We start from the raw sequence: 13713 nt of genomic DNA on the forward strand, positions 1-13713 counted from the left end.
AATTTTTTGTTTTAATTATGCAATCAATACATCTTCCTTGTAGAAAAACTGGAATATAGAGAAAAGAAGCTCAATCCCCAGGTTTACAAATGATGATTACAATAGCAGCAGCTACTGGTAAATATCGTTTCCAATTACCATATGCCTGCACTTTCAGGTCCATTATCTTCCTTATTTATTCTCCATAATCTTGAAATGAAGTTATTTTTACTGAAAGAAGTATAGTAGGGGTTAAGAATACAGGATTTGGGCAGGGCACAGTGGCTCACACCTGTAATCCCAGCACTTTGGGAGGTTGAGGCGGGCGGATCACTTGAGTCCAGGAGTTCAAGACCAGCCTGGGCACCAAAAGAAGCAGATGCCTAAAAACCAAAACTGGTCATTTTTAAAGTGTCCTAGCTGAGTCTTGGAGTTTTTACCTCTGTACCATGTCTAGTAATAGAAAAGGAATTAAATTATCAGTATACTAAAATGCCTAATGGTGAATCATTTAGTCTGAGGGCATGTGTCATATTTCCTTAACTCTTAAATAGTTGCCCTGTCACCTAATTAAGAACGATGACTCTCACAAAAGTTTATTGTATCTGGAATTCTTTTTAAATGAAAAATGTCCGGGCACAGTGGCTCATGCCTGTAATCCCAGCACTTTGGGAGGTAGAGGCGGGCGGACTGCTTGAGGCCAGGGGTTGAAACCAGCATGGCCAACATGATGAAATACCATCTCCACTAAAAATACAAAACTTAGCCTGTAATCCCAGCTACTAAGGAGGCTGAGGCAGGAGAATCGCTGCAACCTGGGAGGCGAAGGCTGCAGTGAGCTGAGATTACGCCACTGCACTCCAGTCTGTATGACAGAGCGAGACTCCATCTCAAAAAGAAAAGAAAAAATAAGAAAGAAAAGAAAAAAAAAGAAAGAAAAGAAAAGAGGGTAATTTTGGACTCTTGGTGGGGGCTCAACCACCTTAAATATGGCAGGTTGCAAGCACACAGCTTGCAGTACCCATTCACCAAATGGAGTAATGCTAAACTGTCTCAATTTTTGTCAACCATAAGACAACCAATGTTCCTCTTCCTCTACAATTTCTTGAAAATTATAGCACCAATTTCGAGTCATTCAAAAACCAGGTCTGTAAGACACTGGATAAAATGTATGAAGCCAACAAGAACAACCATACTAGATTTCAGAGATAATCACAAATCCTCATCCTAACTGCTAAGTTTGTTAGCTTGAAACTTGAGGGCACCAATATCTCCCAGAATTGTTGGGATACTTTAAAAGCAGTTTCTCGGCCGGGCGTGGTGGCTCACGCCTGTAATCCCAGCACTTTGGGAGGCTGAGGCAGGCGGATCACCTGAGGTCGGGAGTTCGAGACCAGCCTGACCAACATAGAGAAACCCTGTCTCTACTAAAAATATAAAATTAGTTGGGTGTGGTGGCGCATGCCTGTAATCTCAGCTACTTGGGAGGCTGAAGCAGGAGAATCGCCTGAACCCAGGAGGCGGAGGTTGCAGTGAGCGGAGATCCGGCCATTGCACTCCAGCCTGGGCAACAAGAGCGGGGGCGGGGGGCAGAGTTTCTCAACCAAGACGCTATTGGATTTGGGGGCTGGATAAGTCTTAGTTGCGGGGGGCTGTCTTGTCCATTGCAGGATGTTGAGCAGCATAACTGGCCTCTACCCACTACTAGTAGCACCCACTCCCCACTTGCAACAACCAAAAATACATTGCCAAATGTCCCCAGGGGTTCGGGGGTGCAAAATCACCTCCAACTGAGAGCACTACTGCTTTAAAGAGATGGCAATAATGAAAACATTAAAGCATCAAAGCACTTTAGAACAAGAAGGGATTTTAAGGAGCCTGAGAACCAGTGATTCTCAAACTTTGCTAGCTATCAGCCTCCCTGGGGAGTATGTTAAAACGCGGCACCTGGACTTCACCCCAGACCTATCAATAGAGTTAAGTGTTAGGTTTTGCCCCAGCACCAACATCCTCATTCTACAGCTAAGTTAACGTCAGCCAGGGAGGGAAAATGCCTTGACCAAGGTCACAGGGCGCGTTAGAACCTGGACTCCAAAACCAACCAAGCCCTTCCTTACAACAAGGAGGGTGTGCTATTCTTACGTCTTTGAGGCAGCAGAACCTAAAAATGGTTAAGACGGTGCATTCCGGAGCCATCCGGCCCGAGTTAAAATCCCGACTTGGCATTTATCAGCGGGGCGGCCTCGCACAAGGCACGTAGCCTCTGAGGACTTCAGTTTCCTTCTCTGTCCAGTGGAAAAGTAACAGTACCTACCCTCCAGCGTTATTGGAAAGGTAGAGACAAGATATTAAAAAGTCCGTGGCACAGTAAGCACTCGATACGTGTCCTATTATTAGGACTGTCCCACACCTGCAAAGTGGAAGGCGTCTGGGGATCCCGGGGACAGAGGGCTGGAAATGGGCTCAGGGAGGCGAAACGACCCCCGATTCCCCGAAGTCCCCATCGGGAGTCGGACCCCCGCCCTCCCCTCACCTGGCCCTGCAACTCCTTCTCGAGCTGCCGGTAGTCGTTTTTCCACACTAGGAGGTGCAGGGGGTAGTGGTCGCTGGCGTCGCAGGCCGAGGACATGGCGAGGAGGCCGTAACCGGGTCCTCGCCGCCCGCCAGCCAGCCCCAAGTCTCGGCCCTGGCGGGGTCTCCCGCGCCCGCCCGCCTGCCCTGAGGCCGGCCAGCAAGCAAGCGAAGGGCGCGTTACGCTGCCGGCCGGCTGAGCCGGTCGGGTGCAGGCCGCGCCGGAGGTCAGGGGTCGCGGGCCGGCTCAGTGACCAGGTCGGCCGCGCCCACCCCGCGCCCCGCGGCGTTCCCGCCCGCGCTGACAGCTCGCGGACCGACTTCTGCAGACCTAACTGCCCCAAACAGGGAAGTGCGGAGAGCGAACCACCGCATGCCGCGGCGGGGGTAGGCGACCTCGGGCACCGGGTCCGAGGTCCACGCCATTGCACCCACCTCCAGCTCACACCGAGAAACCCAGTGCAGACCACAGACCAGAGCTGCGGCTCATTCTCTTGGCCAAAGATCTCCACACGGAAAGTTCCGTCTACCTGTCCCCAGCTTCTTTCCCCCTGCTCCAGCGGCCCCATGTGGTTCGGTCCACAACTGGGCCTCTTCCATTGGCTCTACAGTCAGGGGGTGACAATTAAGCCCCAGACCAAACCATTCCAGCTGCCCACACCCTTGCAGCCTTTTTGGAGCAGGGCCGATGCTTCCAAGATGGGTCAAAAGCCATTTTGGAAGTGGGCAACACCGGATAATTTTTGAAGGAGGAACTCTAAACCCTGGCGAAGTGGCTTCAAATACAGTATTTGCATGAAAGGGGATATTTCTACTTCATGATTTCTCAACCTCGGCACATACTGAACTGGGCAGTTTTGTGTGGGGTTGTCCGGTCCTTTGTAGGATGCTGAGCGGTTTCCCTGGTCTTTCTCCCCACTCAATGCCAGTAGCACTCCCCAAAACATGTCTCTCCAGATATTGCCAAATGTCGCCTCGGGGAGAAAAATCGTCCTCAGTTGAAAACCGCTTCTATTTGAACTCCGAACCAGGTTATGATTCAATGGCTACCTATGGTGGTGATTTTAGTCCATATATGAGTGTCATTTTTAAGCTAGCTTTTTGGATTTGAGGTTATGGCTGAAAGGATTGATAAATAATACACGTATTTGACCACAGTCTGCGAATATGAAGTTTATTCTTTGTGTTTCAGGCACTATGCCTCCTTGACTCAATGAAGAACCAAAACAACTTACAGCTAGCTACTCATGGGCTTGAACTTTCTGCTGCTGCTTCAGCTCAGCTGTCTACAACTAGACCACATAGCAGGGTGAAGCTATTTAATGCATTGTGAAAACATTCCCTCTGCCCTCTGAGCATATGCACATCCAGCTCTTCAGATGCCTGCAACACAGCTGTTCAAGAATGCCAACCTAATCCATTCTCCACAGATGTGGAGCCCAGATTTGTGAGTTGTTAAACCAAAACAGGATGCAGGAGCACCAGGATGGCACCCGGATACTCTAACTGTGGAATGTGTGGGAATTCTGTGATTATTCCTACATCACACATTTATCACACTGTAGAGATGAACTCAAGACTGGTGCTTTGAGGCCTCTTCCAGCACTTCTCATTCTTTCAGATGCCTTTTGCAACTTAATGTTCTTCTTCTTCATCTTCCCATGTTTTTTGAAAACCTCCCTATCTCATTAATCAGAAAACCCCACAATGACAGGAACCACATCGTTTTGCTTACCAGAGTATCTAAAACCAAAATAGTACCTGGCTCACAACAGGCATTCAATATTTGCTGAATGGAGATCATAGTTGTGTTTATATGTAAGACAGACAATAAGTAATCATTGGTATTAGGGCCACATCTCCTTTCTCCCGCACACTGATTCACTTCATTTCATTGTGTTTATCTCACACCATTCTGTAAATTATCCCAGGTTAGCTATTCTTATTCTCAAATTCCACGCATATGAAGAAAAACAGTAATTAGAAAATAATAGCAATATCCATAATTATGGGAGCTACTATTTACTGAGGGGTTACTATCCAGCAGTTATATCACATTTTTCCCATAATTTATTCCATCTGTCCTTAGCCAAAATGAATGTTTAACTTTGCTGGTCACAAGTTTTGTCGCATATTCTTCTTCCTCTTTTTCTTTCTTTCCCTCTCTCTCTTCTCCTTCATTTTCATCTGGCAACCCTTTAAAATGTAAAATCATTCTTAAGTAGCAAGCCATACAAAAACAAATCATGGACTAGAAGTAAACAATGCATTATCTTAATTTTGAAGATGAGATTAAAACTGAAGCCTAAATAAGGAATCATCTAATATAATCTTTTTTGTTATTTTTGTTTTTGTTGTTGAAGTGGTTTTTGAGACAGTCTCACTCTGTCGTCCAGGCTGGAGTGCAGTGACGCGATCTCTGCTCACTGCAACCTCCACCTCCCAGCCTCAAGTGATTCTCACGCCTCAGCCTCCTGAGTATCTGAGATTACAGGCATGCGCCACCACGCCTGGCCAATCTTTTTTTTTTTTTTTTTTTTTTTTTTTGAGACAGAATGGATTGCAATGGCATGATCTCGGCTCACTGCAACCTCCACCTCCTGGGTTCAAGCTCCTGCCTCTGCCTCCCAAGTAGCTGGGATTACAGGCGCCTGCCACTGTGCCTGGCTAATTTTTGTATTTTTAGTAGAGACAGGCTTTCACCATCTTGGCCAGGCTGGTCTTGTACTTCTGACCTCGTGATCCACCCGCCTCGGCCTCCGAAAGTGCTGGGATTACAGCCGTGAGTCACCGTGCCCGGCCAATTTTTGTATTTTTAGTAGAGATGGGGTTTCACTATGTTGCCCAGGCTGGTCTCCCAACTCCTGCCTCAAGTGATCCGCCTGCCTCAGCCTTCCAAGGTGTTGAGATTACAAGAGTGAGCCACTGCGCCCAGCCTGGAATCATATAATATACTCTTATTTTACTTTATCTACCTCAGTAAAATGCAAGCTTCAAAGGACTAGAAATTCAGTCTTTGCTCACTGCTGTTTCTCCAGTGGCTGGGACATTGTATAAAACATGGTAAGTACTTGATAAATATTTGTTGAATAAAGGAATGAATCAATGAACTTGACCTCAGGAAGGCTGTGGCTGCAGGGTTCTCATCACAAGATATTGCTGCTTCCCCTGGTATTAATCAGTTGGGACAAGGGGAATTTCTGCCAGAGAGGGAGACCCAAATTCAATATTTAAAGGTAGGACAGATGACGGTCCAGCAGTCTCCTGCCCTCACTCAAGATGGCGACAAGGCAGCGTGCCCTTTCCGGTCACATGACCTGACACTCGCAGAAGGGCGCCTCCCCGCGCTTGCGTGCTATGCCAAGGCTGCAAGGCGCTGAGGGGAGAGGCGCCGCCGTCAGTGCCGCCGCCGCTGGGACCCGTTAGAGCGGAAGCGCCGCCGCCGCCGCCTTTGCTGTCCCCGGGCCTCTAGTTCCCGGCAGGTGGGAGGCGGGAGCCATGTCGAAACGGCTCCGGAGCAGCGAGGTGTGCGCTGACTGCAGCGGGCCGGGTGAGTCGCACCGGCCGGGCCCGCTCCCCTCTGCTTTCCTGGCCCGGACCCCTACCCCGGGGACGCCCACTCAGGTCAGGCGGCATCCCGCGGTCAAGCGTCCGCGGCCCGCTACTAGGGTCTCAACGAAGAGAGTCCGGGGCGGCCTTGGGGCGGGACCCGTCCCGGGCCTGTCAGAGACTGGCGGGCAGGGGGCCGCCGCCCTCCCCGTACCTCGCGGCCCTCCCTTTCCTCTAGTTCCCTCCCGTTCTCTCCGTCCCAGGCCAGCTGGGGAGGTGACGGGGGCCAGGGCTGCTCCCCCAACAGGAAGGGGCTTGGGCAATCCACAGGAAAGCCAATTACAGAAGTAAAATGCGAGCGTCCTCCCGGCTGCAGCCTCTAGAGGCTGCAGGTGTCACCTCCCGCTAGACCCCCTCTCCTCCTGGGTGCCCTGCCCGGGGAGGATGACACTCCCTGAGTCTCGCCAGAGGGTCCCCGTAGATGACTTCCCCGCTCCTGACATCCGACAGCTACTCCGTCGGGGAGAATTGCCAGGAGATCGGGGTCTTCCAGACACAACCAGCACTTAGGAGGCAGTGCGTGTCTCAAGTTTGAGGATCTGAATGGCCTGGGTTCAAACTAGATTTTACTTCTGGGTGACCTTGGGCTCGTGACTTTACTTGGTCACTTGGCTTGATTTCCTTATTTTTTTCGATGAGGATAATCGGGAGTATCACGCTCAGTGGTGAGGAAGATTCAATGAATACTCGTAGGATCATATCATCTAAGGCTTTTCTTTTTTGCGTTATGCTGTCTACAATAGAACCCTTGCAGTCCCTTAAAGCTAGAATTGACTATCTAAATCATACGTTGATTACAACTGAAACAAACGCAAAATCACCAGCAATATGGGGCATTGAAACGCTAAAGCCGTTCCTTTATAATGATGCATAACTGTTCATACATGATATTCACATTTAGAGATCAAGCGTGTCTCAGCAATTGCAGCTGAATTGTCGGGTCTCTGGATAGATTATTACATGCTGTTTTAGGTGCTTGGATGTATTGGCTTTGAGTTAATTCGAAGGTAACATGGCTTTCTTGGCACAATAGTGTCCGATAAACAATCTTAATCAAATCATTGAACACTACTGGCTTTGCAACTGTTCTGATCTTCAGCTTGTCATTTGGAAGTGAAGACTGATTGTAAATAGAACTGTGATAACTCAAACCTCATGTGGTGGTTTTAATGGCTCGTACAGTGCAGGTGTTACCAGTTTCCTTTGACGATAGGAAGGGGGTATGGAGGAGTTTAAAAAGAAGCGTTTTCTAAACCAAGTTAATGTGAATTATACAAACTAAACTCCATCGTTTTCTCTAAAAATGTTACTTGTTCAACTTCCTTATTTTCTTGCCTATTTTCAGTTGAACTTTCTGTGATGTGTTTGATTCACATGTGTCTAGCTTCTAACTTCCTCTTGGAATGCATATTGTTTTGCTTCTTGATGGGGTACGGGGCAAAGCAAAATTGTTCCTCCATTGCCATCCTAAATATACTTTTGCAGCATTTTGTGCATTTCAGAACATTTTCTCTTCCATTGTATTGCTTTAGTTGTTGTCTCATACGCCTGATCTGCAGAGACTTGAGTCACTTCCTTCCTGTTTTGAATATAAGTAGGCTACCTTGAAATATTCTGTGAAATTGAGCAGCCTGGAATTTGTGCTGCCTTTTCTGCAAAACCCTACTGAGAGAATTACCTGTAGGGTTAGGGACTCCTTTGAGATTCTGATGAATGCTAAGGCCTTCTCCCCTAAAATGCACGTGAACGAATTTACCTAAGATTTGTCTAGGGGAGTCACGGACATTTTTGAAGTTCATTTGTGGTGTCCCTGGAGCCCAGGCATAAATCCTACAGATGAACTTAAAGGGTTTTACCCAATCTCATTCATACAAACTTATTTTTATTTTACTATGTTACTATTCTAATATTCTTTCCATGGGATTCTGATCCAGGACGCTAAAGTGGTTAGTCAAATACTTGTCTTAATTAATATGTGTTAAATACTTGCTAAAAAAAAGAATAGTGCAAATCCTCTGAATGATAAGTGAAAACCAAAGGTATGCTTCAAAACAGTCTTTTTTTTTTTTTTTTTTTTTGGCCATTAGTGACAGTACTATACTGCAGGAAGCAGTGTTGTTATGCATCTTTGTAGAGCTCCTTCATCTGGACATTTCCAATCTCTGCTTTTTAGGATGATATAGTAATAGTAACAGTTATACTAAATTCAATTATTTTTATTCTGTTTTATTTTATGCAAACATTTAACCATGATCACTTCTTCTTAAATATTCTACTTTTTTTTGTGTGTGTGTTTGTTTTTTTAATGAATCTGGTTCGTTTCAAATACATCACACTCTGAGTTCAATTACTTGAAAACTCCATGGAGATTTTCAGTATAGTAGTATAGTGGTCACATGAAATGTTCAATGTTTTAAATATTTCCCGTCAGAAACTTTTTCCAGTGATTGTGAATTTCACATCTAGAAAATATCTGAATTACTGAGAAAATAATTTAGAAAAGATATAACAGCTAACGTTACTACTTTACTATGTGTGAGGTACCTCACTTATTCTCTATATCCTCACTATCCTGAGATATGTTGTTATTCTCATTTGAGCCATGGTGAAAACACTCAAAGAAGTAGCTTGTCTGAGATCATTGTGCAAGAAGTGGCAGAGTTGGGGTTCAAACCCTGAACTGCTTGTCTCTAGAGCCAACCCTCTTAACCACCATAGTCACTTGGTCCCAGGATTTGTCTTTGATTGAAAGCCCATAACTTTTCATTATATGGTTTGAATGGGTTTGAATAAACTTAAAAAATGGTAAAGATGGTGTACATGCATTTTAGAGATTTTGTGGACATTGAAGAATTTTAAATGTAACCCTTTGACCAGGCAGCTTAAGTGGCACCTATTGTCACCCCATTGTGAGTCTGATGAAATGTAGGTCTTTCTTTGAGGTTTCGAAGTATTCAGTTTACTTACCCAGATCCATCCTGCTTGCCAAGTATGAAATTATCCCATGTTTCCAAGGACATCTAATGAAGCTCTATGATTTTAAAGGGAAAAAAGTATTATACACACACTAAAAATATTACTCATTTTTATTTTACATCTTTGCCTCTGTGAAGCTGCTGTTATTGCAACTTCTTTTTTTTCAGATCAATTGCAGGATTGGACTTGGTAGTTTATGTAAAACAAGTAATTGGCTGGGCACGGTGGCTCACACCTGTAATCCCAGCACTTTGGGAGGCCGAGGCGAGTGGATCACCTGAGGTCAGGAGTTTGAGACCAGCCTGGCCAACATGGTGAAACCTTGTCTGTACTAAAAATAACAAAAATTAGCTGAGCTGGTGGCACATGTGTGTAATTCCAGCTACTCGGGAGGCTGAGGCAGGAGAATCGTTTGAACCCTGGAGGCAGAAGTTGCAGTGAGCCGAGATTGCACCACTGCACTCCATCCTAGGGAACAGAGTGAGACTGTCTCAAAAAAAAAAAAAATTTTTGGTGGACATCATAGAACATTTCCTAATGGAAGAGGCCAGGTTTCCCTGTTCTCAGAACCATAGCAGCTGAGTGATTTTATGATTCTGTAACTCGCAGCTTTCTGCTAAGCATATTGGCATCTTGATTCATAGCAGTGAATTAGGACAGCAGTCTTTACACCATTTACTGCAGAAAATGCTATCTGCATAATTCACTGTGAAAATTATGTTATCTTGGCTGAGTGCAGTGGCTCACGCCTGTAATCTCAGCACTTTGGGAGGCCGAGGTGGGCAGATCACCTGAGGTCAGGGTTTGAGACCAACCTGACCAACACGATGAATCCCCGTCTCTGCTAAAAATACAAAAATTAGCCGGGCATGGTGGTGCATGCCTGTAATCCCAGCTACTTGGGAGGCTGAGGCAGGAGAATCGCTTGAACCTGGGAGAGAGAGGTTGCAGTGAGCCAAGATTGTGGCACTGTACTCCAGCCTTGGTGACAGAGTTAGACTCCATCTTAAAAAAAAAAAATTGTATTATCTTGGTTTTTATGGAGATGGATCCAAAATCATTCGTCAGTACCCTCTCAGTTCGCTTTCTTACCTTGAATGAAAGAGCATGCATCTGAAATGGTAGATCCACTATTAGGGCTACAAACTGTGGCCCTGAACCAGAAAGACGATAGCTGTTTACCCAAGGCTCCCACTGATGTTTTTAGTATCAATTAGCATCGTACCTAATCAGCCAAGTTAGGTCACATCATCCGACAAGATAACCAGCTCGATGCATTGATGAGCATACTAAAACAAAAATGTCTCATTTTTCTGACAAAGCAAACCTCAGTCGTCTTTCGCCATCTGGTGGTATAGCAACCTGCTGGTATCCCTGCCACTGAGATTTCACTCTCTTTCCAGATCCTTCCTGGGCATCAGTAAATAGGGGAACGTTTATATGTGATGAGTGCTGCAGTGTCCATCGGAGTCTAGGGCGTCATATCTCCCAAGTGAGGCATCTGAAACACACACCATGGCCTCCAACATTGCTTCAGGTAAAGGATAAGAAGAATTCTCCTGATGGTAATTTACATTTTAGGGCTCATCGTGTTAACAACTAAAATTTCTCCTGGCGTACTTCTTCCATAAGACAAAACTGTTTCATAATTGAATAGAGATGGCATGCCCATCAATGCTACTTACAAATATTATCTGTATTGAATTCATCATTTAAGACTTTTCTTCCTATTTGACATAAATCTTGTCCAAACAGCTCAATTATAGGTACATAGATGGATAGTCATTAAAGTACCTTGGTAATGTTGCACTGTTGATTTTCTAGACTGTCACTAGAAAAAAAATTTTTTTTTTTTTTTTTTTGAGACGGAGTCTCTGTCATCCAGGCTGAAGTGCAGTGGCGTGATCTCAGCTCACTGCAACCTCTGCCTCCAGGGTTCAAGCGATTCTCCTGCCTCAGCCTCCCGAGTAGCCGGGATTACAGGTGCCCGCCATCATGCCCGGCTAATTTTTGTATTTTTAGTAGAGAAGGGATTTCACCATGTTGGCCAGGCTGGTCTTGAATGCCTGAACTCAAGTGATCTGCACCTCAACCTCTCAAAGTGCGGGGATTACAGGCATGAGCCACCGCGCCCAGCCAGTAGTCCATCTCTTCTATGCATGATAATGAATGTTTCTGAAAGCTACTGCCTGAAAAACTTTTCTTTAATGTACTTATTCCTGAGTACCTGCTAATATTTTAGAACATGTTTTCTGCTTTGATAGTGGCATGGGCTGGGATTCCTCAGAAACTTCTGAAACATTTTAAGTTTTCTTAAAGCTCTGTTACTAGTCAGAGAGACCAAATTAAATTAATATGTTTTGATTGCATGTAGAATACCCTGTTAAATGGGCTCTTTGTTTTATTTGGGGTCCAATGTCATGTCACCTTTACTTCTATTTTGGGGTACACATTCTTCAAGTTCTCTTGGAACTCAAGGTTAAGTATGTGTTTTGCTTTCATTTGTCTTGATTGGACATTTCTCTGAATCTCTGACAGCTGCACATATCCCTTAAACTTGCCTATGTGAACCAAGGAGCCAAAACAAGTGGGTTTGGATCACTGATGTGAAAATAGCTACACTGCTGTAAAAAACAGATGGGGCTGTTTTAGGAGTCATGCCTTGAAATGAAATTTGGAGATATGATTTATTACTGACTTTTGCTTAGAAGTTTCTAACAGCTCACGCTCATGTGAAAGGGGCTGTTTACTGCTCTCAGGTCTGTCTGTGTTTACAAAGCCAGATTGTATTATAGAATCTCAGTAAAGTCCAGAGATGAGTAGTTTAGAATGCCAGAGTTGACCCTAAAGCAACAATTCCCCAAATGTGGAACCACCAGTGGTATTCAAGACAGATGTAGGTAATACATGGTTTTTTTTAATGGTTGCATTATTTTACTGTGTATAGGAAAGCTATAACTAGCACATCAAACTGTAGTTGTTTTTAAAAGTAAGTGGCTTTAAAGAAATATTATGTGAATAATATAGACAGTACATGGGTCGTTAGGAATCTTGAAAATAGTGTTTAATTAGGTTTGGGAAACCCTGCTCTGAGGTGTCAGAGTGCTTGTCTTTCATACTCTATAAGAATAGTTCGGTCACACTTCTTTAGGTATTTAAGTATCCTACTAGTCAAAGCTGAATCCTGCATACAGATTGATCATCTTTCTCATTCTCAAATCAGAAAACAGTGATATGAATGATATTCCTAACATTAGTGTTTATAATAGGACTTTGTTTACCCTGTTCAGTCACTGATCCCCATTGAATATTTGTGAAAAGAAATTAAAGTCTTATGTTGTCTGCTTGGTTTTAGATGGTTGAGACCTTGTATAATAACGGTGCTAACTCTATATGGGAGCATTCTTTGCTGGACCCTGCGTCTATTATGAGTGGAAGACGTAAAGCTAATCCACAGGATAAAGTACAGTGAGTGGAATGTTTATAAATACTTTTATTTCTTCATAACAAATGGGGCCCACTGAAAGGAGTGCAGCTATTTTTGGTCAGTCTCCACAAGGGCAGCAGAGGAGGGGTTTACCCTAGTCATACATCAGGCTTTTTGCTATTAGAAATGCAGAATGGGGTGGGGCAGGACCATCTGTTTAGCATGGCCACCCGGCAGGAGTAAGTGGCTTGCTCAGTTGGAAACCATGGCTTGGAGTCTGTAAATGTAATCAGATTTAAACGTATACTCAAATAAGAGGCGATCAGACCAGAAATCTAGGTCTGGGCACCTGTCTGCCTGTTGCCTCACCTGTAAGATGGGACTAAATGGTGCTTTCTCCCAAGGTTGCTAGGTCAGTTCAGACAATTACACAGAGAAGAGGGCTACTATAAAAAGCAGGTACTCTGCCGTCCCAGCCATTATAATGACTAATGTATGTTTTCAAACTTCAGGTCTTTTTTTTTTTTTTTTTTTTTTTGAGACGGAGTCTCGCTCTGTCGCCCAGGCTGGAGTGCAGTGGCCAGATCTTAGCTCACTGCAAGCTCCGCCTCCCGGGTTTACGCCATTCTCTTGCCTCAGCCTCCCGAGTAGCTGGGACTACAGGCGCCCGCCACCTCGCCTGGCTAGTTTTTTGTATTTTTTTAGTAGAGACGGGGTTTCACCGTGTTAGCCAGGATGGTCTCGATCTCCTGACCTCGTGATCCGCCCGTCTCAGCCTCCCAAAGTGCTGGGATTACAGGCTTGAGCCACCGCGCCCGGCCCAAACTTCAGGTCTTAAACCTTGCTGAAACTTACTTGAGCATTGTTCATTTTATTCTCAAGTGGGGGATGTGGGTTACTTCCTCTTCTTTTTACAGTACAAACAATGGGGATTGCTGTATCTGAACGAGTGAACTGTTTTCTTTTTTGTTTTTGAACCAGTCCCAATAAAGCAGAATTCATCAGAGCCAAGTATCAGATGTTAGCATTCGTCCATCGCTTGCCCTGCCGGGATGATGATAGTGTGACTGCCAAAGATCTTAGTAAGGTGGGTCACACTTTTTAAAATTCCTAAAAGAGCTGGCTAAGACAGCATATTGTTTTATTTGGAA

The 13713-nt window shown here is 45.0% G+C and overlaps 1 protein-coding gene across 15 annotated transcripts in view; it reads left to right on the forward strand.

The window, feature by feature from the left end:
• The first annotated feature begins 5887 nt into the window (after nt 1–5887).
• Nucleotides 5888–13713, forward strand: part of GIT2 (GIT ArfGAP 2) — a 68960-nt gene continuing 61134 nt past the window's right edge. For 13 of the 15 annotated variants that reach the window (XM_017879674.1, XM_017879678.1, XM_017879677.1 and 10 more), the window contains exons 1-4: nt 5888–6100; nt 10539–10672; nt 12491–12603; nt 13544–13649. In XM_017879674.1, coding sequence (XP_017735163.1) covers nt 6049–6100; nt 10539–10672; nt 12491–12603; nt 13544–13649 — 405 coding nt within the window. In that variant the 5' untranslated portion in view covers nt 5888–6048. The remainder of the gene's footprint in view (nt 6101–10538; nt 10673–12490; nt 12604–13543; nt 13650–13713) is intronic. The other 2 variants (XM_017879684.1, XM_017879687.1) reach the window with 1 other exon arrangement.

The sequence above is a fragment of the Rhinopithecus bieti genome, unplaced genomic scaffold, assembly GCF_001698545.2.
Source record: "Rhinopithecus bieti isolate Rb0 unplaced genomic scaffold, ASM169854v2 scaffold_11933, whole genome shotgun sequence".
Classification (NCBI taxonomy): Eukaryota; Metazoa; Chordata; class Mammalia; order Primates; family Cercopithecidae; genus Rhinopithecus; species Rhinopithecus bieti.